Source organism: Mesoplodon mirus (genome assembly GCF_964341445.2).
Source record: "Mesoplodon mirus genome assembly, chromosome: 3".
Lineage (NCBI taxonomy): Eukaryota > Metazoa > Chordata > Mammalia > Artiodactyla > Ziphiidae > Mesoplodon > Mesoplodon mirus.
This window is the reverse complement of record NC_138978.1, coordinates 197924598-197947852: the sequence shown is the minus strand read 5'-3', so window position 1 is coordinate 197947852 and position 23255 is coordinate 197924598. Positions and strand designations below refer to the sequence as shown.

Below are 23255 nucleotides of genomic sequence, written 5' to 3'. Positions count from 1 at the left end.
GGCGCTGTCCCCGCGGCCAGGGTGTGGAGCAGACCCCACGGCGCCCCTGGCCTGAGCCCGCCTTCACGGAGCGCCCGCGGGGGATGCTGGGCCCCAGGCTGGGACCCCCCGCTGTGTCCCAGCCCCCCTCCTGCCCCGACACAGCAGCCCTGACCCCTGTGCAGGCATCTCAGACCACAGAGCAGCCCGCCTCCCTCAGCCCCAGCTCCGGTCCCATCCGGGGACGCCCAGGCCCTCCGTCCCAGGGGCAGCTGCTCAGACGGCCTCTTCTTTTTCCTTCTTGTTCCGACCTCGCTCCCTCTCTCCGCCTCCCCTCTCTCCGCCTCCCCCTGCCTCTCCCCACGCAGTGACTGCCGGGTAAAGGTGTGGAATTACGTTCCTGGACTCACCCCCTGCCTTCCTCGCCGAGTCCTGGCCATAAAGGGCCGAGCCACCACCCTGCCCTGACCCCCGCGCCCCCTCCGCTCTCCTCTCCGCCCCCCACCCTCCCCGCCCCCATCTCCTCTCTCATCCTCCCCCTTTCCTCTCCCCTCTTTCTCCACTTCGATCTGAGCTGCTTCTTAACGGTACGAGATTATTTTACTCCTCCTCCCTCCTCTCCCTCCCCGTATCCCGCCTGCCCCGAGAGTGCCCTGCCTGCCCTCTTCTTCCGAGCATGGACGGGGGACAGACCCCCAGGAGAGGGGTGCCAGGTGGCAGAGAGCAGAGGGGGAGCATTCAGGCCTGGACAAGACAAAACAAAATAGCAGCAACGGAGAGAACCCGTGCTAAGAATCCTGGGGGGCCTTGGTGACCACAGGCCTCTCCCTCTGCCCAGCACCCCTCCACCCCCGCAGCCGCCCTCGGCCTAAGCAATGCTTGCCCCTGGGCCCCAGCCCTGCCTGGCAAGTTGGGGAATCTGGCCCATGCTTCATTCGGGGGTGGCCAGCCGTGCCCTCTTCAAGAATTGACCCGTCCTCTCTTGCTCCGCCCAGTGACCTGACAGTGAAGTTCTGGAGTGCCCGGCGCCTGGTACCCAGCGGCCCCCACTAGGAGTGAGCTCAGAGGACAGCCTGACCCTCGGCCCAGCAACCGGGATGCACAGAGGGGAAGCTGGGGCCCAGCGGGGCGGCGCCCGGGGGACAGAGGCTGTGGCCCTCCTGCCCGCCTTCCTCTCCCTGACCTTCCCACGGGGCACTGCCCCCTCCCCCTCCCCCATCTTGGGGACAGGGAGGTCGGGGAGTTAATTAAGCTGTGAAGCCAAAGGGCGTTTCCCCTCCTTTCTCTCCCTGCAGCCTGCCCCCCCCAACCTGTCCCCGTGTTCTCTTGCCGAGCTGGCCACGCCCTTCCTCCAGCCTTGGCCCGGGGGGCCTGTCCTGGAGGTGGGGTAGCCCTCGCCATGCCCGTCTGGCCAGCAGGCCTCCCCTACATCCTCTGGCCCAGCCACTGCACCTGCCTCTGAGCCCAGAAAGATAGCCCTCAGGTAACCATGGAAACCAGGTGTAGGCAGCTGGCCCTGCAGCTGACCTTAGCCCCGCGGCCACCAGTGGCCACTCCTCGTGGACCCCAGTAATTCCTTGGGTCCCTTTCTGATGGGGCCACGGTGGAGCTGCTAGAAAGATTCCTTTGGGGAGATGGTCAGTGTCCTTCAGTTATTTATTTTTTATTTTTATTTTTGCTGTTGCCTCCTGGAAACTGACTTGAAGTTTCTTCCCACAAGCTTGTTCCTTCAGCTCTTAGGGGCCAGGGGTCCCGGAGGGGATCCACCCCCCGCCCTCCAGGGCCGCCCCCCCATTTGCTTTGCAGAGGAGGGCGGCGCCCCTTTGACTCTGCAGCCTGGGCCCGTCCCCGACCTCACCCGGGGGCCGCTCTAGTGCCCCCGCCTCCGGCCGCTTGGCGCGTCAGTGCCTTCCTACGCCGGGGCCTGGCACCCGCCCCGGGCAGCCTTACACCAGCCATGCCCGCAGAGCCACATGTGTCTTCTCACCCGCGGGGTCTCCTGCCCGCTGTCCCCACTCCCAGAGCCCCGGGTGGGCCACGTAGGAAGCAGCTCGGAAGACTGTCCACCATGAAGGGGCTTGGACGGCACGCCCGGCCTGGCCCCTCCCCAGTCCCCCTGCATCTCACCCCGGCCAGGCAGAGCCCCCGGCGTCTTTCCCTGGTTATTCAGGAGACTTGCGTTCAAGCCTTAACTGGCACGGGCCAGGGTCTCTCCCTGTAGGGCCAGCGGTGAGGATGGACTCCACTGAGTTTCTCCTTTCCTTGGGGCCGTGGACTCCCCGCTCCCAGGATGTTGTTAAATCGGCATTCTTTTTCTTTTTCTTTTTACACACTTTCTCTGATGCTTAACTGGTCTTGTGCTTCCTGGCCTCACTCAGTCTGGGGGCCGGGAGCCCCAGCTCTGTTCAGAGGACGCAGTGACTTTTGGATCTTCCGGAGGTGGCCCTGTGCTCTCCCCTCGGTGCCCCTCCCCACTGCTCCGAGCTGCCCCCCAGCTCAGAAAGCCGTCCTGCCGTGAGGGCCCCTGCTGGACTTGGGGTCGACACTGGGGGAGCAGACGTGCAGCAGGGACACGCCCAGAGCCGGGACAGTGTCTTCAGGACTGGAAATCCCTCCTGCTGGGCCATCCCAGGGGTGCCAGGAGCCCCCTCAGCCACTCGAAGTGGGTACAGTTCTCTTCTTGGGCCCCAGCCCTCCACCCACCTCAACAGAAATCTTCAACCTTGCCTCCTGTAAGAAAGAATCTGCATGACTGTTTACAAACTGTAGAAACACAAAAGACTGGAGGCCTCAGCCTGGGGCCACTGGGCAGCGGCTGCAGGCCTGTCCTTGCACAAGATGGGCCCTTTGGCCCGCGAGAGGTGCTCAGCGTCCTTGCCCCTTTTCTGCTGTTTCTTATGGGTCAGCTACCTCATGGCAGGCTGGCTCTGCTGTCCTGGCGGGAAGCACTGACTCTGAACTTGAGGTCTCTGGAGCCTTTCCCAGCTGTGCTCCAGAGCCCTGAAGTCTGCCTGCTCCTTCGGGAATGGGTTGGGTCCATGGTTGGGGGGCCCCCAGCGCCCCTCGATGCACAAGCATCCTCAATGTGGAAGCACAAAATGGTTGTGATTTGAGCACAAGGCAGGGCTGGTGGCAGGCGGCCTGGGCAAACCTGGCCAGGAGGCTCTGCCCAGCGGGAGACCGAGGACGCCCACTTCAGGGGCCGCCCTCGCTCCGACAGGGCTCGGCCCGCAGCCTGTCCTAATTCCGGGACTCATCCTACTACTTCTGCCCTGCTGTGCCCACCCAAAGGCTTGAGGCTGGCCCTGCAGGCAGGCCACATTGGAGGGCTGGGGGCCCCGGAGTGGCACCCTTTTCCCCCGACATCCCAAATTGTTGAATGCTCGATCCCAGGTCCATCCCAGCCCCACTGACCCATATCCTGTTCCGGGGCTGAGCCCCGGGAAGGCTCTCAAGCTGGCTGGCAAGCTCCCCTGACGGGACCATCTTCCGGCCACTGCCCGTGGCCTTCTCGGCGCGGTCCTGGGCCAGGCCTCTGCTCTCAGCATTAGCCAGGCCAGTGTTTGCTTCCATCTGCAGGGCTGGCTCCTCCGAGGCACCTGGAGTTGACTCGAGCTTGCCAAGGAGAGAGGAAGGCTGAGAGAGGCCAGCACGCCCGAGCCTTTGAGGTGGTCAGGGTGCCGCCTTCCACCCCTTGGGGGGCCATCTGTGGGTCCAGGCATGGTCCGGCCCTGCTGCCCGCCAGGGGCCGGGTGGCTTGGGCGGAGGGAGTTTGAAGCACAAACCACTGGAGGGAGGACTGTCACCAGGACCTGCTCACGCCACCTGGTGTGGCGGAGACGCTGGCAGCGCTGCTGTAGGTCGGGGATTCCTGGCCTCTCCCACCGTTGCGGGGCCTGGCTCCCGGGCATCCTCTGAAGCGGTCTGGGCTGGGTGCGGGCACACCCCCTGGTCGTTCATCCCCACGTCGCCCGGTGCGCTCACCACCGTGTTGTGTGGCCAGGGCCTGCCCTGCCACAGCGCTGAGCTCCTTCCCACCAAGTGGCCCAAACCCAGCACATCCGCCCCTTTGCACCCCAAGCAGCCAGGGCTTGGCTGCTGCCCCCCACAACCCCTCCTCTTTTGGCTCCCAACCCCTTCCCAACCCTCTGATGTGTAAAGATAGAGTTGACAGGGAAAGTTCTGATTCTAAGGCATCTTTGTTCCACTCCCCCTTCCCCAGTGCTCAGAGGAGCTCCCAGCTGCATCACAGCCCAGTCCAGCCCTTGGAACTCCTGTCCCGAGGGCCTTTCAGGGAAGCAGGGTCAGTTCCGGGAAGAGCCGGGGGTCAGAGAAGACCCCTGCTGTGAAGCCCTGCCCTGCCCACCAGCTCTTTTCTAGCTATCCCCTGCCCGGGCGCAGGGTTGCATTTGGTTCAGCTCCTCTGCTGGGTGGTAGCACAGGTGTATATATGTTTTGTACGTCTGCCGATGACTGTACATAGTGTATGAAAGTTATTTAAGCCTCATGCTGTACATTTCTGTTCCCGGACCGGATGTGAGTGTTCTAAGAAGCTGTCATAAATAAAACGCGAATGACCCTTGTCTGTGGTGTGTGGTGTGACCCTGAGGGCTGCAGATGTTGGGCTGGTGGTCCTCCCTGGGGCAGGGGTGGGGGGAAGGGGCTGGTGGTGGGCAGGGGCAGGCATCTGGGCTAGGCCCAGCATGAGGGTCAATACAGGCCGTAAGTTGGGAGCAGGCCTACTCACTGAGGGAGCCGAGTTCCCTCCAGCCTCCCTGCGTCCCCTCCTGGGACACGTACGCAGCTGGAGGCGAGGGCACCAGTGTCTCCTGAGCGCCTGCTCCATTCCAGACACTGTTCCAGGCGTCGTCCATCGGGTTTTCACTACCTGTGTGACAGGCGGTGTTTGCATTTTCTGAAATGAGAAACATCTCAGAGGAAGCGGCTTTCCAGCATCCCAGCTGCTAAGGGCGGAGTCACGGTTGACACCCGTTCCTGTCACTCCATCAGGCGCCGTTCGGGTTACGCCCCCAGATGCGGTTCTGTTCCTCGTGGCTTAGGAGGAGGGTACAGAAACACAAACGGTCACACGTGCCAACGGCTCCACCGAAGGCGTGATGTTTGGTTCCAGATCACGGCTTCTCAGTCTTAAAAACTCGTATTCCCTTTTCTTTTTCCCACCGCCTTAAAAATCCTGTGCTCTGCCTATACGTCCCATTATTTTGAACATAAAAGACCCATTTTAACATAAAAACGTCTCTGAGATGCCGAGCGACCCTGTAACGTGCTCTTCAGCCCGGAAGACACAGAGTTGTTACTGTAAGACGGAGCTGCTCTTGTGCTTGCAACTCACTAGATCCTGTTCGTTACCGCGGTTTTCCAGGCATCGGTGATGCTCACATAACTTAGGGTTGTATGCACTTCAGGGTCCGCGGCGTCCCGATGCGCTGCACCAGCTGCGTGTGTGTGCAAATCTCCACTTTGTCGGGTTTAGCTCTATCAAAGAAAACATTTTCATAACAGTTTTATTGAGATGTAATTCCCATACCATACAATTTACCCTCTTTTGGCGGGGGTGGGTGGGTGGGTACTGACTTCATTTTGTTTCTTTCTGTATTCCCTCAGCGCCTTGTGGCCACAGATGCTGAGCAAACACTTAAAGAGGGAGAGTGGGAGTGAATGAAGAAAGAAAGAACAGCAATCCTGGCGGGTCGAGTGATGAGCTGTCAGCAACTATCTAAACCTGCCTTTGCCTTTTGAAAACCACCCCACCCCCCCCACCCCACCCCCGCCCCTGCACCACCACCTCGGGGGCCAGCCTGCACCTTCTTGCCTCCCCCGACCACTCGGAAGCTTTCCTTTCTGATGTCCATATTAAGAAGACAATTGGGTCTCTCTTCGCTTTGTTTTCCTAATACAAAAGCAAGCTGCTTCATCAGCCTGCACAGGCCCTACTGCTGATCTGGACCCACAGCTGGTGACAGGTGATGGCGCCGGTGGGGTCGCCATGGGCAGAGGAAGGGTCCTCCCCAGAGCGTCCCGGTCCTCACAAGGAAGGGGCTTGGCAAGTTGCGGGACCCTGAGCCAGTGACGGAGATGCATCCCCCCAGCCCCGCAGTGGGCACGGGAGCCTCCCAGCCCTGGGGAGCAGCGGTGGGTCCTGAGCCCGGTTGTTTTTGGCTGGTTGACCGAGCCCCACCCACGCCACCTCCCACCCGGTCTCACCCCACCCTTGCCTCCCACAGGCCATCTTTCACATAGGATTGTGCCCTTCGGGACAGAGCCTGCTGTCGACTGCGGGAAGTGACAACGGGGCATCGCCAGCTGCGGACCAGCGGGGAAACATGTGGATGAAACCAGAAGACGGAGGGCCTGGAGCTGACTGCACCCAGCGGACTCCCCCTCGGCCCCCAGACTTTGGCTCCAAAAGGTGGTTTTTCCAAATTCAAGTCTTGACGAAGCAAAGGCACTTAGGGGTGGGGAGGCAGGAATAGCGAGTTAAGGGACATTGCTTTTTATTCTTTTAATGTGGGATTTTTCTCTCCAGATTATAAGAGTAATAACTGCTTATTATGGCCTCTTTTTAAAAAAATTTTGGCCACACCCCACGGCATGTGGGACCTTAGTTCCCCGACCAGGGATCGAACCCATGCCCCCTGCCCTGGAAGGCAGAGTCTTAACCACTGGACGGCCATGGAAGTCCAATAACTGTTTATTATGGAAAACTTGGAAAACAAATGAGGATGAAGAAGAGAAATTCCGTTTAGGATATAAATTCCCAGGCGGCTTTCCCAGGTAAGAAATTTGCACTTCTTGGAATCTGACACGAGCCATTCATTGCCAGGGCTGGGTGGCATCTTAAAAGATAGTTTTTTCCAAACCTCTCAATTTACAGATGAAAGGAACTGAGGCCCAGAAGCCGACAGATGTGGCCAAGATCATCCCAGGACAAGAGGGCCCTAGAATCCATTTCCTGGGCTGGTCTCTGCCTATTGAGTCCCTTAACTTGGCTTGACCAAGGCAAGGAGCGTGATTGTCTCTGAAGCGGCTCCTATACCAATGCACTCGACCTGCTGATAGGTTATAATACGATAAATCCTTTGTCATTGCTTGTAGCAAAGCAGGATTGTGCTTTGGAGGGCGAGGCAGGGACCATGAGTGTATACTGAGTCTTGTGACTCTCCCCGAGCACCACCACCTATAACAGGTGCGGCCGGAAAGGCCCCCAGTGCCAGCTGGTGACAAAGGCGGTGGGTGGAAGAGGCTTCTGGCCAGTGCCGGGTTAGCGTGAGATTCAGCGCTGCCTCTGAGGTCTGTTTGCAACCATGGCAGTGACTCCCGCCGCTCCCCAGGCCCAGATAACCCAGGGAGCATGGCCACTGCTGAGAGGGAGGCATGGGAGGTGGAGACGGCCACTGAGCGGGAGCTCCACACGTCCCCGGGGGCTGGGGTGCGGGTGACAGAGGCCAGACGCTGCAGGGCCAGAGCCAGAGCCAGGCCGGGCGTCCGCCTCGCTGTGGCCAGAGTTTGGGCCGTGGGGTCCCTGCTCTGTAGGACATGGGGTCACTGTCCCTGTACCCAGAGCTCTGCCCAGGGCCCGGCTGACTGAGGTCGGGGGTAACAGGTGACACCCCAGCTCCGAGGGGGGGCGGGGTGGTGGCGATGGGAACAGCCAGTGGCCCTGCGTGGATGGAGAGCTGCCCCGGGACGGTGGGACGGCTCCCAGCACGGCCGGTTCCAGCAGGGGCAGTGGGAGATGGTAGGTGCTCACCCCGCTGACCCGTCGGCGTGGCAGGAGGGACAGTGGCCAAGTTTTCCATGCCCAGGCCTGAGCGCTATCACCTGGGCCGGGGTGTGCTGAGCCAAGGGACCGCCACAGTGGTGCTCTGTGGAGCCGCCTTGTGCCCGGAGCTGACGGATGCCCTTTAATAAGCGGCTTTCCGGCGTAAACCAGCCAGAGTGCACTCTGTTGCCTACGGCCAGGAGCCCTGCCCACACCCCCTGTATCCCAACACCACTTTCCTCCCAGTTCGCAGTTCAAGCTGAGGTTCCGGAGTCCCCGCACTCTGGCCTCAGGACCCTGGCTGAGTGAGGGCGGGGCTGGGAGGGGCCTGGACCCAGAGGTTCGCTGCAGAGAAGGCAGCTCTACCCCACGGGCGGGAATGGGCTCCAGGGGAAAGACAAGGAAACACCTCCTGCTCGGATGTTCCCTCTTTCTCCTTTTATTTTAATTTAAAAAAATTTGGTTTTGACCATGCTGCACGGCTTATGGGATCTCAGTTCCCCAACCAGGGACTGAACCCAGGCCATGGCAGTGAGAGGCCGGAATCCTGGCCACTAGGTCACCAGCGGCCCCTCTCCCTTTATTGCAGAGGCTTTGCAGGGACCCCCCCCCCCCCCCGCTCAGAAGCCCAGCCGCAGTCACTGCCGCCACCGTCTTGTCTGCCCTGGACGCAGGCTCAGCAACGGGCCTTTCTTGGCTTCCTGCAACAGAAGCAGGAGCTGGGGGTGGTGACCTTCATCTTCTCCTTGGCTTCCAGGACGTAGGAGGTCTGCGCGGCCAGGCAGCTGACCGCGGGGTCGGGGTCTTCCTGCATGCGCTTCAGGGCTGTAACGCAGACACAGAGGTGCTGAGCAGGAGGGCCTGGGCCTGGGGGACGGGGGCTCGTGGGCAGGGGGGCGGTGCTGTGCAGCAAGGGGCAGGACAGCTTGTAGAATGTAAGCAAGAGTTCCTCCTGGGGGTGCACACACCCCGGTCACAAGCAGGAACACACCTGCCGGGCTCCAGGAGACGCGTCTGAGGCTCCCCGTCCAGCCCGGGACCAGCCCTGGAGGTCCTGCCCACTTTCCCCTCCCCGGCTCTGCCCTGCTCGCCCCAGAGCATAGCTGTGAGCGATGTTCTCTGACTACAGGGACTCAGCCAGCGGCCGGGAGCCCCGCCAGGCAGGGATGCGGTGCTTGGGAGAGGGGAGGGCGGGAGGGAGGGGTGTCTCCATGGATGGGCGGGGGACACAGGGTGGTGACCCGGGCAGGAGGGAGGCGCTGGGAGCCCCCGCGTGGCCCCACGTGAGAAGAGGCCGGTGTCCCTCCTGCAAAGAGGTCCAGGAACCGTCCCGGCCGATGAACGGCTGGAGCTCAGCAGGGTGAGGGACGGTGAGTGACCTGGGGGATGGGAGGGCCCCAACCAGAGCCCCGAAGCTAATGCCTGGGAGACAAGCTCCTTCCTCAGTCCTCCCCAGTGGTGAGTTCTGTGAGCCCGTCTGCCCATTTTCCCTCATTTCTGAGCCTACCCCACCAACCCCGGCTCCACATCTGACAGCCATGGGCGGTGTGCCGCGGGGCCGCACTGACCTGCGTAGGTTTCCTCCACCTCGCTGGCCTCCTCCTCGCTCAGGGTCTGGATGATCTGGCCTGCAGGGGGCACAGAGGACCGGTGGGGCCCCGGCTGCACCTGCTCCGTGCCTCTGCCCCAAACCGCCGGCATTCCCGCCTTCTGTTTGTCTGGCCCTCCCACGACTGGCCTCGGGTCCAGACTTTCCCCCTGAAGTCGAAGTGACCTCGTCCCTGCTTCTCTGAAGGGTCCCAAGCAGATGGGGCTGGGGAGGGGGAGGGGAGCCTCTGCCTTGAACATGCTTTTCCTCGGGTGATCGAGCTGACCCCTCCAGTCTCTGAGCCTCCCTGCCCGGCCACCTGTACGTGGCTTAGCCCAGGCAGGAGCTTCCTATAGGGGGTGGGGGTCAGGGGCAGACAGTCCTCCGCCCTCCAAGGTCACGACCCCAGGCCCTATCTGCCCGCTGTCCCAGCTCCTCGGGCTGTTTGAAGGACCCCAGGACAGGGACACGGTGGCTCCAGGAAGAGGGAAGGCCCACCATACCTGCAAACCACACGGCTGCCTGGCGGATGCGGGCCTGCGGGCTCTTGAAAAGCATCACACTCTGCTTCAGGAACCACAGGGCTTTGCTTTCCTCCTGTTTCAGCTGCAGGAAGAGGTGCCGGCGTGGGCAACGTGCCCACTGTTGGTTCTGTGGCCCCGCCCCCTTCCTCCCCCCCAATCTTGAGAGTACACTGGAGTCATCCTCTCAGTGTCACATCTGTGACAACATTCTAACCTGCATCCCCTCCCGCCCAGCTCCTAAGGATTGATCTACTTGGTGAAGGCTTCCGGACGGATGGAGCCCCGGCGACCACTTTCCCTGGAGGAGGCATGAAACTCACACAGAATCACCCCAATCTCTGGCTCACACATTTTCCCCTCCAATTCCATTGTTTCTATATCGTTTATTTACATCTCGGCTTAAAAGCTTCAATCTCCACGTCACCTGCCTCAGGAGGCAAGAGAACCCATGGTGTCTACACCACGGTTTAAACAGGGCCCCGCGGTGCCGTGTACAGTTAAGTGTTTTACTACCTTCCTTCCACGCCTGGGAAGGTGCCACCTCTGTGTGTATCCTCCCTTGAAGGTTGCGAGGGTGATGCGTCTTCCCTTTGCAAAGACCGCCAGCCCCGACCCCGTCTCCTGCTTTTCCTTCCTGGCTACACCCGACGCTCTTTTTCACTCTGCATCCAAGTTCTTAAACAAGGAGGCTACATCCATGGTTTTTCAGATTTTTTTGGCAGTAGAACCTTTTCTTCAAATAAAAACCCTAACTGGAAACCCTACATCCCAAACCGACAAAGGCGGGACCGCGCTGGTTGAAGGTGTGGTGAAGCTGAGCCGCCCCAAGGAACCCTTGGGTTCCTGCTCCCTGGGCCCCTCCCTCCACCGCGCCCCCCACTGACCCTGCGCCTGCGAAGGTCACAGCATCCCCTGTGGTCCAAACCCAACGGGCCCCCCCAGCGGCTCTCTTCCTACACTCGTGCTGCGGTCACCATCACTCCCTGAAGCTTCTCCTCTTGGGGGACCGTGACGCTCCTCCCTTCTCGTCCCTCTTCCACTCCTCTGCCGGATTCTCTTTCCTAGACTGTGCCTGGGTCCTGGAAGCCCGATGCTGACTGCGTGCCTGTCCCGCTGTGCGAGTCCAGGCTCAGGGCTGCAGCTTCCACCTGCCGTTCAAGTGCACGTCCCTGCCCACAGCCCAGCCTGCTCTCCCTGCGTCAGTGACCCGTGTCTGACGTCCAGTGGGACAGACCCCACAAGCCTTACTGACTCCACGTGTACAAGTCGAGCCACTGGCGTCCCCTCCACACCTGCTCCTACCTCTGGATTCTCCCCTCAGCCTCTGACGCCAGCACTCACCTGTGTTAGGAGCCTGGGGGTCCACCCTTACCTGCACGCTCCACATCAAATCAGCCTCCAAGACTGGCTAACCCCCCATGTCTTCGTCTCCATGACCCCATCACCTCTCCCTGGCCCTGGGCCCAGACCCAGTCGTGTCCCGGGAACTTATCCTCCGACCTGCCGCCAGGCGGTCTGTCAAAAATGCGCGGCCATTCGACCACGTGACCCTTGCTTAGTGCTTCAATGGCTCCCCGTTTCCTACAGCGTCAAGTCCTGCTCTTGTGTCCCAACCTCCACCAAACCATATGACCCAGCCTCCTGCTTCCTGCTCTGTGGTCCTGTACCAGGACGGCACCCCGGCAGCCATGAGCCAAGCCAGCCCGCAGATGTTTCCGTCTGCTCCGCACACTGTTTCAAACATTCTTAATTAGTTGCCAATATAAACGTGGGAAATTGCACCTAAAATCAGGATTTCCACTTCCTACAGCGAAGTGGAAGATGGAGCGACCCTGAGCCCACGTTTTCTCATGGACGCAATCAGCAGGTCTCAGCCTTCTCAGCTGGGGGCTGTGCCATCCCCAGAGGGATGGATGGAACTGTTGAGAGGATGAGGGGAAGGACACAGTTCCTCATGTCCCATTGATACCTGTGCAATCAAAACCTTCTTTCTAATCATCTGTGCCCAGAACTTGACTCTGTCTTTTATAGAAACACAGAGTACTTTTTATGGTTCAGATACACACTGGATTTTCTAGGGACGCAGGTACAATATAGATCAAAGCAAGACTGTAATTCACATTTTCAGAACTTCGCCAAAAATTGTCCATCACTTTGGAAGTCACATCACCAGCGGCAACACTTGTTGGGTCTCTATTTGCGTCCCCAACACACGACCTGCATTTGTAGCCGGTCCATCCGCGGGCAGGAGGCCCCACATCACGTCTCCTAGAGGCGCTGGACCAGGCACGGCCATGCTTATATCACGGTCACATCCTGCCACATTATCACGTCATGTTATGTTACATTCTATGAAAAAGTACTTTCATTTCTCCTCTGGAGCTAGGGTTTTATATCTCTTTACTTTGGGAGTCTGTATAGGCGGTGATGTTACCCACACATTTCACTTCAGGATGGTAAGGGACTGTTATCGAACACGTGCTCTAACGAGGCGGAGAAGCACGGCCGGAGCTGGACCACGTCCTCAGCCCTCCAGACCCGCCCGGCCTGCTTCTCTGGTTGATGTTCCCTGTGTGGCCCGGAGGCATTTGAGTTTTCTGCTCCTGCTTTAATGATTCCAAGCCACTTGCAGCTCCCCACATGCTGGGCTCTCCTGCCCTTATTTCCCATTAGCAAGTCCTATCAGATGAGGTGGACCAGGCCCCGGGGACAAAGTGGGAGCCCTGCCCCACTGCTGCACGCCCCCCTATAGGGCGGCACCTCACCTGCACTCCTGAGCCCAGCCCTTTGCTGCAGTGTTACCTCGCCCTCCACTCCCCACTGCCCCCAGGGAACACCTCTGCAGGAAGCCTTCCTTCAACTCCCAGACTGGGCTGAGCGCGCCCCCTTGCACTACGAAGTACATTCCTCTCTTTCAGCCTTTACTTGACTGCTCAAAAATGATCCATTTGTGTGCCTAGTTCCCCAACTCAGACAGGAAGAAATGGGAGCGGGGTGGGGCAGGAGCCACATGTAGGTGCTGGGCACAGAGTGGACGGCCAGTGGGCATCTCATCACCGCACCACTGCAAACCCAGAAGCCGCAGGAAAAACACCCACACGGCTGGGTGCCCTGGCCTCCCTGCCCAGGAGCAGGCGCCGCGCGAGCCGCGACTTACCAGGGCTCTGAGGATGGTCCAGACGTCTTTCTCGGCAAATATTGCTTTGAGCTTTGACCAGCCCATCAAGGTGGCCGTACGGCAGAGGGCGGGCCGGGCAATCTGGAGAGACGGGGAGGCTCAGTGCAAGGTGTTACAGGGCAGGGAGGAGACCCCGCGGGGCATGGAGAGAGGAGACGGACGGCGGTGAGGTCAGCCCTGGGGGCACGGGACTCAGCGAACCCCGAGGGACCCAGGGTGGGAGGGAAGCCGGGCCGTCCTTTGGCTGTACCTGCACCCTTTCTCCTACCAATAAGAAGTTGAAAAATCAGGGTGGTAATGATTTTCCCAGTTGCTATGTTACTGTACAGAGACCCACCCAGCCCCCAAAACAGTTTCTCAGAGAAGAGATTTCCCTGAAGTCTGGATCCTCCAAGTGGGTGGTCACTCCTCTCATCAGGGTTGGCTCTGCCAGAAACTCCACGCGGAGTTCCCTGGGAAGGCGCCCCCCCGCCCCCCACAAAGATAATGTCCCAGCTCAGCTGCTGGTTCAGCGCATCCTCACACGCGCCCGTCAGAGCCTCGCCGGGCAAAGGAGCCGGGTGCGTGCAAGCCGGTGTCAGCACTTCTCAGCTGCAGTTCACACGCCCAGGCTCCCGGGCTCAGAGCCAGGACACCCACTGCAGAACATGGAGCCGTCCAGGGCCCTCTCTGCTCTGGACGCCGTGCCGCCTCCAATGGGGGCCTCCCCGCCCTGGGAGCCCATCTCTGGTCGGTGGCAAAGGGCAGAGAGCGGCTTGGAGAGAAGGCCAGTGATGCCTGGGGCAGGGAACCACGGGGCCCTCCTGGGAAAGGAAGTGTCACACCCACAGCTTTCCACCGTGCGCTGGTGGCCGGCCGGGGAGCCGGGGCTGCAGAAAAGCCCGGTGCAAGCGTCGGGTCACCCCAAGCCTCTAAGTGCCACCCTCCAAGGTCAGAGACGGGAGCCTCCTTCAGCACCCCCCACAGCGCCCGCTCACATCCTGCTAGCATCCCCCCACCCCCTGCCCCACGGCCTCTCACCTGAGCCACGCTGACATTCACATCCTCCAGGTGGAGCACCAGGTGGACGAGCAAGTTGAGCACCTGGTGCCTCAAGGGGAAGACGAGGAAGCGCCTGTTGACCTTGGCCAGGAGGGCCCCATAGATCTCAAAGGCCGGCAAGCGCAGACTCTCGGCCTCCTGGGTGAGAACACACGCACATGCACGCGCACGCGTGGGGCACGCAGCCCCGAGCCCCCCACCATCCGCAGGCCCCCGACGATGTGCCCCGGCCCTGTGGCGTCACGACTCTGCCAGTGCCCCCTGGACCCTCCCCAGGCCGGGGGACGCAGCCGGCAGCCCCAAAGCAGGTTCCACCTCCAAGCCAGGGGCCTTGGAGACGGTTCTGGCAGCTCCCAGAAGGGAGACGGGCCCTCAGGGGACTCACCTCCTCCAGGAAGGGCCCGAGCATGAAGGCAAGCTGGATGAGGAAGGCGGCGGCGTGCTGCCAACTCAGCTGTTCCACCAGGCCCCGCAGCACCTGGAGGGTCTCGGCCACGACGCCGCCGTCCGCGGAGTAGCAGCAGTTGAGCACGTAGGGCTGCAGGGCCCGGAGCTGCTTCCCCTGCGGGGCCGGGCGACAGGGGGACAGTCTTACCACCGCGCACGACGGTGGTGCCGGCACACCCCCTCCTGCCCTGGACCTGGGGCAGCGGCGGAGGTGGTGCCGGCAGAGGGGCCCTCCCCGGAAGGCGTCGGGCAGCACCCCTGTCCTCGTGGGGAAGGGAGAAGACAGAGGACAGCCCCTCACCACCGCCTCCCCCAAGGCCCCATCTGCACCTCCTTCTCATCCCTGGTAAGGACGCCAGACTCCAGGAGACGCAGCTGGCTGGGGCGACCCTGGGGCTGGCTCAGGAGGGTCTCCTATTTCCTTCCCTGGCAGGATGGGAGCGGCAGGGGCGCACGTCCCGACCCCTGTCCTCAGCGGGAGGCTTCACGAGGGCCTCCTCGGTCTGACCCTGAGAGTGGGGCCCACCCCGTCCACAACTGGACACTCTGGGCCCCCAGGTCTCCTGGGGTCCCACCCGCGGCCCGGCCGGCTCACCGCGTGCTCGTGCCTCGCGAGGACCTCCACCGCCCGCAGGAGCAGCTTCACAGAGGCCAGCTCCTCGCGCTGGAACCAGCTGGCCAGAGTCCCGACCGTGACCTCGTCCACGACGGCCGCCACGACCGGGGACTGCAGCAGCTGCACGAGGACACGAAGAGGGTCAGAAACCACGGGTCGGGAGGAAAAGTCCTCAATGACCTTGCATGCAAGTTCCTGCTCGTGAGTAAAGATACGCTCTTCAGGATTTGGAAGAAGGGCCTGAAGAGGCCAACACCCAGCTGAAGGGTCATGTCACACGCTATGATTCCAGAAGGCGTCCCGCCATCCTGCAAGTCTTCCTGACGCATTTTTTTTTTTTTTTTTTTTTTGCGGTACGCGGGCCTCTCACTGCTGTGGCCTCTCCCGTTGGGGAGCACAGGCTCCGGACGCGCAGGCTCAGCCGCCATGGCTCATGGGCCCAGCCGCTCCGCGGCATGTGGGATCTTCCCAGACCGGGGCATGAACCCGTGTCCCCTGCATCGGCAGGCGGACTCTCAACCACTGCGCCACCAGGGAAGCCCCTGAGGCATCTTTGACAAGGGGAACTGCAGGGGATAAAAGTAAGAAATGCACCGATGTGCATATAGATATGTATACATGGAAGGAGCGCATATTTGGTTGTTCACGTATGAGGCGCATGGGTCCAGGACTGGTGTGGTCAGAAGGAGAGGCAAAAATGGGAAAGAAAAAAGGCTACAATAAAAAGAAAATAGCAAAGATGATTTTATTCACATATTTATGTGAATTATATGTGTATATTTGTTATTTAAAATAGAATTGAAGAAGATAAAAGCTAATCAGATGCATTTAACCACTATGGGCTTGCTTTGCGTGCATGCACGTGTGAGGTATGCGTATCTATGTCCCCACGTGTGGTCCTGATGACGGAGATGATTTTGTGGACAGCTCGGCACTTCCCACCATCTCCGACAGGCAGCCACGCAGACCCACACCCCCGGACTTACTAGCCGAGCAAGTTTCTTAGATTCTTTGAACCTCAGTTTCATCCTCTGCAAAACAGAGGTAATAACACCTTTTTCAGAGTCACAGGGAGAACTAAAATAACTGAGCATCCTGTTCTCTAAGAACCCTGAACAAAAGCTCGCGGCCCTGACGGTTTTACATATTTCTACTGTGGTCATGCCCGGGCAACGGATGAGGATAACCAAACAACAAACAGGACAGGTGCAAAGTGCTGTGAAGCATTAGAAACGTCCACAGCCACTCACTCCCTGTCATAGACCTTGATCCACTCTCTTAGCTGGTACCTAAATCCCCACTGGTTTTCGAGTTTAAATCAACTGGGTCTCCCTTTAATTGCTGGGAGTGAGGTCCGTCCACACCCCTAACCTGTGGGGGTCCAGCCTTTTCCCCAGCATGCTGACCCCTCCCTTCCCCCTTCTCAGCCTGAAAGTACAAAAAGGGAGCCAGATGAGTGAAGGCCCATTCCCACTGTTTTCAACGGATATTACACATTTTGGGGAAATTCTAAAGAGGTTCTCAATCGTAGCTGTGTTTTTAGAAGACAGCTTTAAACTTGGGAACTTCTCAAACAAACTGATACCTGTACCCCATCCCAGACCAATTCAAAGAGAACATACAGGCAGGGAGCGGAGAGAGGGGTGAAGTGGTGGTCTGGCATCAGCATTTTTCAAAGCTCCCCAGAGGATTCTAAGATGCAGCCAGAGTCCAGAACTCCTGCCCTCAGGAGAGCAGCCTCCATCCAGGGTGGTCCCCCCTGCCACCCAGCATGTGCCTTGTACCGGTTTTCAAAGCTGGGTCCAAGGACTACCTGGACAACAACCACTGGTGTATTTCCAGAAAATGAAGACTCCGGGCTTTCCCCGAGGGCCGTGGAGTCCAAGTCTCTGCAGACAGGGCCCAGGAATCTGCATGGAAGCAGCTTCCCCACAGAAACTAGGTGCTCTAATGCTTGCCTGTCACTGAGCTAGGAGTCCCCTTCTGGTCAGGGTTCTGGTCAGGGTTCTGGTCCTACATGTCCACACTCCCCATCCTTAGCAGGAGTTCTGCCAACACAACATACGTCCCTGAATGCATGGATCAGCACCCCACCCCGACGTGCACACATTAGCTCTTGGTTCAAGGTGGAGGCACCCTCAGACAAGACACCAAATGCCCTGGAACCTACACAAAAACACACCGCTACACACTAGGATAATATCTGTTTATATTCTAGGATTAGCACTGTGTAATCTTCTATCTCTGCTATTTCAAAAGTAATCCACTCCAATTAAAAAAAAAAATCAGGTGGCTTGAAATTTTAAAAGGAGCTTATTTAAAGCTGTGGTGAGTCAGAAATCCTGAAACTCCTTTTGGACACTGCCGGTGGAAGTATCAATGTAAATTGGTACAACTTTACTGGAATGCAATTTGGCATTAGTCTCAAAAGTTATAGAAGACATTCAGATTTTTTGAACCAAGACTTCACTTATTATATTCAGTATTTAAGGAAATAATCCGGAATATGGGCAAAGTCTTTCACACAGAGATGTTCATTACAGTGTTATTTACAATAGTGTAAAATTAGAAACTGAATGTCCAATTATAAAACATCTTCGTGATGAAATATTACATCCCCATTAAAATTTATGTTTACCAAAAACACCACGTAATGACGTAGAAAATGCTTAAACAGGATACAGAATATGAAGAGAGAATGATTTCAACCATGATAAGCACACACACGCCCCCTCCACTCAGACCAAAAAGTGGTTTCCTACAGGCATCACGATTCTTCATGGTTTTGTAATTTTTAAGATTCTTTTCCATTTTTTCTAAATTTTTATGCCTTTTTTCTGCCAGGTGGCTGAAATACGTTGAGCCAGTCAGTGGAGCTGAGCAGAGAGTGACTTTATTTATTTATGCTTTTTATTTAATTTAACGTTTTTATTTGGTGGCACCGGGTCTTAGTTGCGGCATGCAAACTCTTAGTTGCGGCATGCGTGTGAGATCTAGTTCCCTGACCCGGGCCCCTGCACTGGAAGCACAGAGTCTTAACCACTGCACCACCAGGGAAGTCCCGAGAGTGACTTTAAAAGGTGAAGGTGGCTGCAGGGAGGAGCCGGGTTGTCCCATAAAGTCAGGGCGGAGCCGAGATTCAATCGCACCCTGTAAACTCAAGGCCTGTGAGTCCAGATAACCGACCAGGTGTCCTAAGCAATGTCCCCCAGCCCGATGTGAGGCCGCGGCCTCCTGGAGTGACTGTTCCCGGAGGGGCCGCCCTCACCTGCCCGCCAGCCACTCACCTCAGTGATGAACACGAGGGCCGTCAAGTGAGTCTCTTGGTCCGGTTCCTGGAGGATCCTGACAGTGAGGCTGAAGACGGGGCAGATGTGCCAGCAGTTCTTGATGATCATGGCCCTGCGGGGGGAGCACAGCACCCAGGGTCAGGCCTGAGTGTGGAGGGGCCCCAGGACAGGTGGGTCCCCAGCCAGGTGCGGCCCAGTCTCACCTGGCCAGCAGGGCCACACCCTCGTGGTATCTTTCAGGCCTGGTGAGCAGCTCCCAGCCACCCAGTTCCTGAACATAAGACACGTGGTCGCTGTACCCCGTGCTCCTCATCAAGGTCTTCAGGGCCTCCACGGTGGAGCTGGGGGAGGGGGACAGAGAGCAGGAGGGGAGGTCGTCCTCTCCCTCACCTGCGACCTGCTTGTCCACCCAACCTCACTCACGGCCACGGCCTGCTGGTGACGGGGCAGCCCTCAGAGACCCCGGCGACATTTCACAAACGAGGCACCCAAGGCCGAGACAGATGTGGCACCCAGGGGACACGGGAGGCTGTGAAGGCACGGGGCGGGGCCCAGGTCTACGGATGCAGGTGCACTGTGTCACCTGCTGCACTGATTTCACGGTGGGACAGGATTCCTGCGTCAGCCCAGAAAGCCAGACTTAAGAGTCTTTTCTAAAAAGCCCAGCAAGAGCTGTTGAAGGATGCGTGCGGAGCACACCCGGGCCCGGCAGAGGGGAGGAGGGGCCGGGTCGGGCGCCGGGGGGTGGGGGGGCGACGGACAAGGGCCCCGAGAGACGGCCCCGGAGCACCGTTCCTCGCAGCCCCGGCCGAGGCCCAGGGTACCTGACGGGGTCCGTCCACTGGGTCACGTGGTGCTGCTCCTGGGCGGCCTCTGTGGCCCCTTCCACCTTGAGGAGGGGGATCTGGAACAGCAGGGCTGTGAACAGGGCGGGGAAGAAGGCCTGCACCTCCAGCCTCCGGCTGGGCTCCAGCAGCAGCTCGTGGAGGGCCCTGGTGGCCTGCAGTGGGAGGAAGGCAGGGCCATCGCCACCTACATCTCCAACCCTCGGGCCCTGACGCCAGGCAGCCTCGGGCCACAAGCAGCCACCCGGTCGGGCTGGCCGGGAACCCCACGCCTCTGAGCGTGGAGGCTGTCAGCGTGAGCCAGGAAAGCAGAGGGCGACGTCTGGGCTGTTACCCGTCTAAAGTGCTCTCGTAACTGTGCTGGTGGTTTTCTTCTCTCGCCACCCGTGAAAGGTCAGGGGGGCTGGGGTGCTGGTCTCACCCGATCCCACCCAGGAGAACTAGAAGCCAGTCCTTCTGTTTCCCTACAAGGCAGAGCCCTGGGGAGAACGCTCCTTCCCAGTCCTCCCGAGACCCTGCCGTGAGGACATTCAACCTCCTCTGTAAAAGGCAGCGGCCCGAGAGCTCAGGACAGCCTAGGATGGGCACCAGGGCGCCCCCTCCCAGCCCCCGGCCCCCTCCTCGGGCCCTCGTACGATCAGCGGAGAGATCTCTGTTCTGCAGCTGGGCTCCTGGCCCCTTGACTTCTGCTGTGGAGTCAGCCTCTGCAGGAGATGCTCCATGATCACTTCGTAGCCTTTGGGGAACGATGCCAGGACTTCCCAGGGCTTGCGAGCCCCCCTGCAGAGGGGAAGCCCACCCACAAGGTCACGGTCTGGGGAAGAGCTCTGGGCTGCTTCGCCCAGCTCCCCAGCCTACTTCCTCCTTCCCTTCTCCCCACCTGTCTCTCCCTTCTCCCCTCTCTCCCTCCCTCCTTCTATGCCTTTCATCTTTGCATCACCTCCAGACCTCCCTCTTCTCTGCCATCTCACACAGAGGCAACTCTGAAAATGTTCACACGACCTAGGAACTTGACATGAGAAAATATCTGATGCCAAAGCTTTTGGGCCCGACTTCAACGTGTCCGATCAGTTAGAAGACCCTCTTCTCTGTGGCCCTGTCCAAGCTCTCATTACGCACTCAGCCCCCGGACCTCAGATGTCATGTCCAGTCCGTAATCCACGTGCCAGCTCGTCACTCTCCAGGCCCGGTCTGGTCACCTCCCCCAACAAGGCCCTTCCAGCCTTGCCTGATGCGCTGACTTATGTTTGTCCTTTGCCTGGAGTATCTTCCCTACTCCTCTTGACCTGACAAATTCACACTCAGAGGAAAAGGAGGGATCTGAAAATTATCTTCTACAAATAACATAATGCAATTTCAGGAAAATCCGCTTGGTGTACTCAAGAAGCCATGACCTTTGTGAAACAGGAGGAGAGAGCAAAGAGGACATGAAGGAGAGATGAAAGGAGAAGATGAAGAAACTTCCCCTGCTGGCAATGTGGCATCTTGGGGGCTCTAGGGACAAAGACGAAGGGAAGAACCCAAGGAGAAAACAGTGGGTGCTTGACCAGGGTTTTGAGTGTCAATCAGTGGAAGAGAGAGACTGCAGTGGGCTTGCTCTGCTCTGGCCAGCACAGCATTGCAAGCACATCATTTCTCGATAGGGAAAGGAAGACTGCTTGTTAATTTCTGATAAATACTCTTCATCACGATAAGGAAGGGTTTCTTTCCATTCTATATTTGCTGAGGTTTTTTTAAAATTAGTAATAAATTTTGAATTCTTTTACCAAATTCCTTGACAGCTTCCAATGATAAGTTTAAAAACAGGTATAACTGTTAAAGTAAAAATTATAACTTTTTTGGTGGTGTTTCTTCAGTGTGTATAGACATAATACATGTGGCAACTATACCATGAAGTAAGGAAGATAAAGGAAGCTACGCGTTGAAAGCATCTACGCTTTCTTGAGGTTGTAAAATATTAATTCTACTTAGGCTATGACAGTTTAGGTATGTCAGTATACTACAAAAATTTAGGTTGTAAGTCCCTAAGAACCCACTAGAAATTGATACAGAGTCGAAATCCAGTGGATAAATTAAGATGGAATGCCTAAAAAACCTCAAACAATCCAAAATAATTCAGGAAATTGGAAACATAGGAGCAAACAATGGAGGAGACAAACAGAAAACAAGTCATGAAATGATAGACTTAAATCCAACCATATCTATGTCATCTATATATCTATATCTATACACATACACACAGATATATATACAATGAAATATTATTCAGCAATAAAAAAAAGGATATCCTAACATTTGTGACAACATAGATGGACCTTGAGGGCGCTGTACTAAGTGAAATAAGTCACACAGAGAAAGACAAATACTGTATGATCTCACTTATACATAGAATCTAAAAACAAAAACAAAAACAGAAAACCTCCAAGAAAAAGAGATCAGAGTTGTGGTTACCAGAGGTGGTGGATGGGAGCAAAATTGGAGAAAGGTGGTCAAAAGGTACACACTTCCAGTTACAAGATAAATAAGTACTATGGGTATAATGTACAACATGATGACTCTAGTTACCACTGCTATATGATATACATATATGTACATGAAAGTTGTTAGGAGTAAATCCTGAGTTCTCATCACAGTGATAAAAACTTTTTTCTTTTTTTGCTTTCTCTTTTTATTGTATCTATATGAGGTGATGGATGCTAACTAAACTTATTGCAGCAATCATTTCACAATACTTGTAAGTCAAACCATTATTCTGCACACCTTCAACTTATACAGTGATGTACGTCAATTATATCTCAATAAAACTGGGGAAAAATCCAACCACATCATTAATTACATTAAATGTAAATAGCCTAAATGCACCTACTGAAGGCTAGAGATTGTCAAATCAGATAAAAATACAAAACCCAACTTTATGCTGTATACAAGAAACCCATTTTAAATATAATGATACAGAATAGTTTAAAATAAAAGAATGAAAAAAAGATATACCATGCCAACACAAATCAAAGGAAAGAAAAAGTGGACATATTAATATTAGACAAAGTAAACTTCAGGACAAAGAATATTAACAAGTACGAAGAGGGAATTAACCGATGATAAAAAAAGTCAGTTCACTGATGAGATGCAGTCATCCTTAATGTGTATTCACCTAACAAAACACATGAAGCAAGAAGTGTTAGAACTGAAGGACAAAATAGACAAATCCATAATTACACTTGAAGGCTTCAGCACTTTTCTTTCAGTGATTGATATGCTAAGTAGACAGAAAATCAGCAAGAATACAGAAGTCTTAAACAACACTATCAATCAACTTGACAATCTATAGAACCCTCCACCCAATAACAGCAGAAAACGTATTCTTTTCAGGCACATATGGAAGATTCACCAAAATATATTACATTCTGAGCTTTAAAACCAACCTGAACAAATTTTAAAGAATAGACATCATACAAAGTATGTTATCTGGCCATAAATGGACTTAAACTAGAAATCAACAACAGAAAGGTATTTGGAAAATCATCAAATATTTGGAAATTAAACAACACTTCTAAATAATCCATGGGTCACAGAGATAGTCTCAAGGGAAATTAGAAAAGATTTTTGAACTGGATAAAAATTAAAATACAATATAACAAAAATTTTTGAATGCAGCTAAAGCTATGCTTAGAGGGAAATTCTGAGCTTTAAAATGCTTATTTTAAAAAATAAGAAAGGTCTCAAATCAGTATTACATTTCCACCTTAAGAAACTATAAAAAGGGCTTCCCTGGTGGCGCAGTGGTTGAGAGTCCGCCTGCCGATGCAGGGGACGTGGGTTCATGTCCCGGTCCGGGAAGATCCCACATGCCGCGGAGTGGCTGGGCCCGTGAGCCATGGCCGCTGAGCCTGCACGTCCGGAGCCTGTGCTCCGCAACGGGAGAGGCCAGAACAGTGAGAGGCCCGCGTATCGCAAAAAAAAAAAA

At 56.6% G+C, this 23255-nt stretch overlaps 2 protein-coding genes across 3 annotated transcripts in view; one reads left to right on the top strand and one right to left on the bottom strand.

The window, feature by feature from the left end:
* Window positions 1-4562, top strand: part of KIF21B (kinesin family member 21B) — a 43968-nt gene extending 39406 nt beyond the window's left edge. For both annotated transcript variants that reach the window (XM_082613812.1, XM_082613811.1), the window contains one exon: window positions 975-4562. In XM_082613812.1, the coding sequence (XP_082469938.1) occupies window positions 975-1032 (58 nt within the window). In that variant the 3' untranslated portion in view covers window positions 1033-4562. The remainder of the gene's footprint in view (window positions 1-974) is intronic.
* A 3862-nt stretch (window positions 4563-8424) lies between these two features.
* Window positions 8425-23255, bottom strand: part of LOC309799323 (maestro heat-like repeat-containing protein family member 7) — a gene marked incomplete at its 5' end in the record, with an annotated part of 28406 nt that continues 13575 nt past the window's right edge. Inside the window, 12 exons of the mRNA XM_082612272.1 lie at window positions 8425-8587; window positions 9331-9390; window positions 9854-9956; window positions 13032-13133; window positions 14073-14231; window positions 14479-14655; window positions 14996-15049; window positions 15136-15396; window positions 18444-18558; window positions 18650-18787; window positions 19271-19446; window positions 19906-20071. Of these exons, the coding sequence (XP_082468398.1) occupies window positions 8439-8587; window positions 9331-9390; window positions 9854-9956; window positions 13032-13133; window positions 14073-14231; window positions 14479-14655; window positions 14996-15049; window positions 15136-15396; window positions 18444-18558; window positions 18650-18787; window positions 19271-19446; window positions 19906-20071 (1660 nt within the window). The 3' untranslated portion in view covers window positions 8425-8438. The remainder of the gene's footprint in view (window positions 8588-9330; window positions 9391-9853; window positions 9957-13031; window positions 13134-14072; window positions 14232-14478; window positions 14656-14995; window positions 15050-15135; window positions 15397-18443; window positions 18559-18649; window positions 18788-19270; window positions 19447-19905; window positions 20072-23255) is intronic.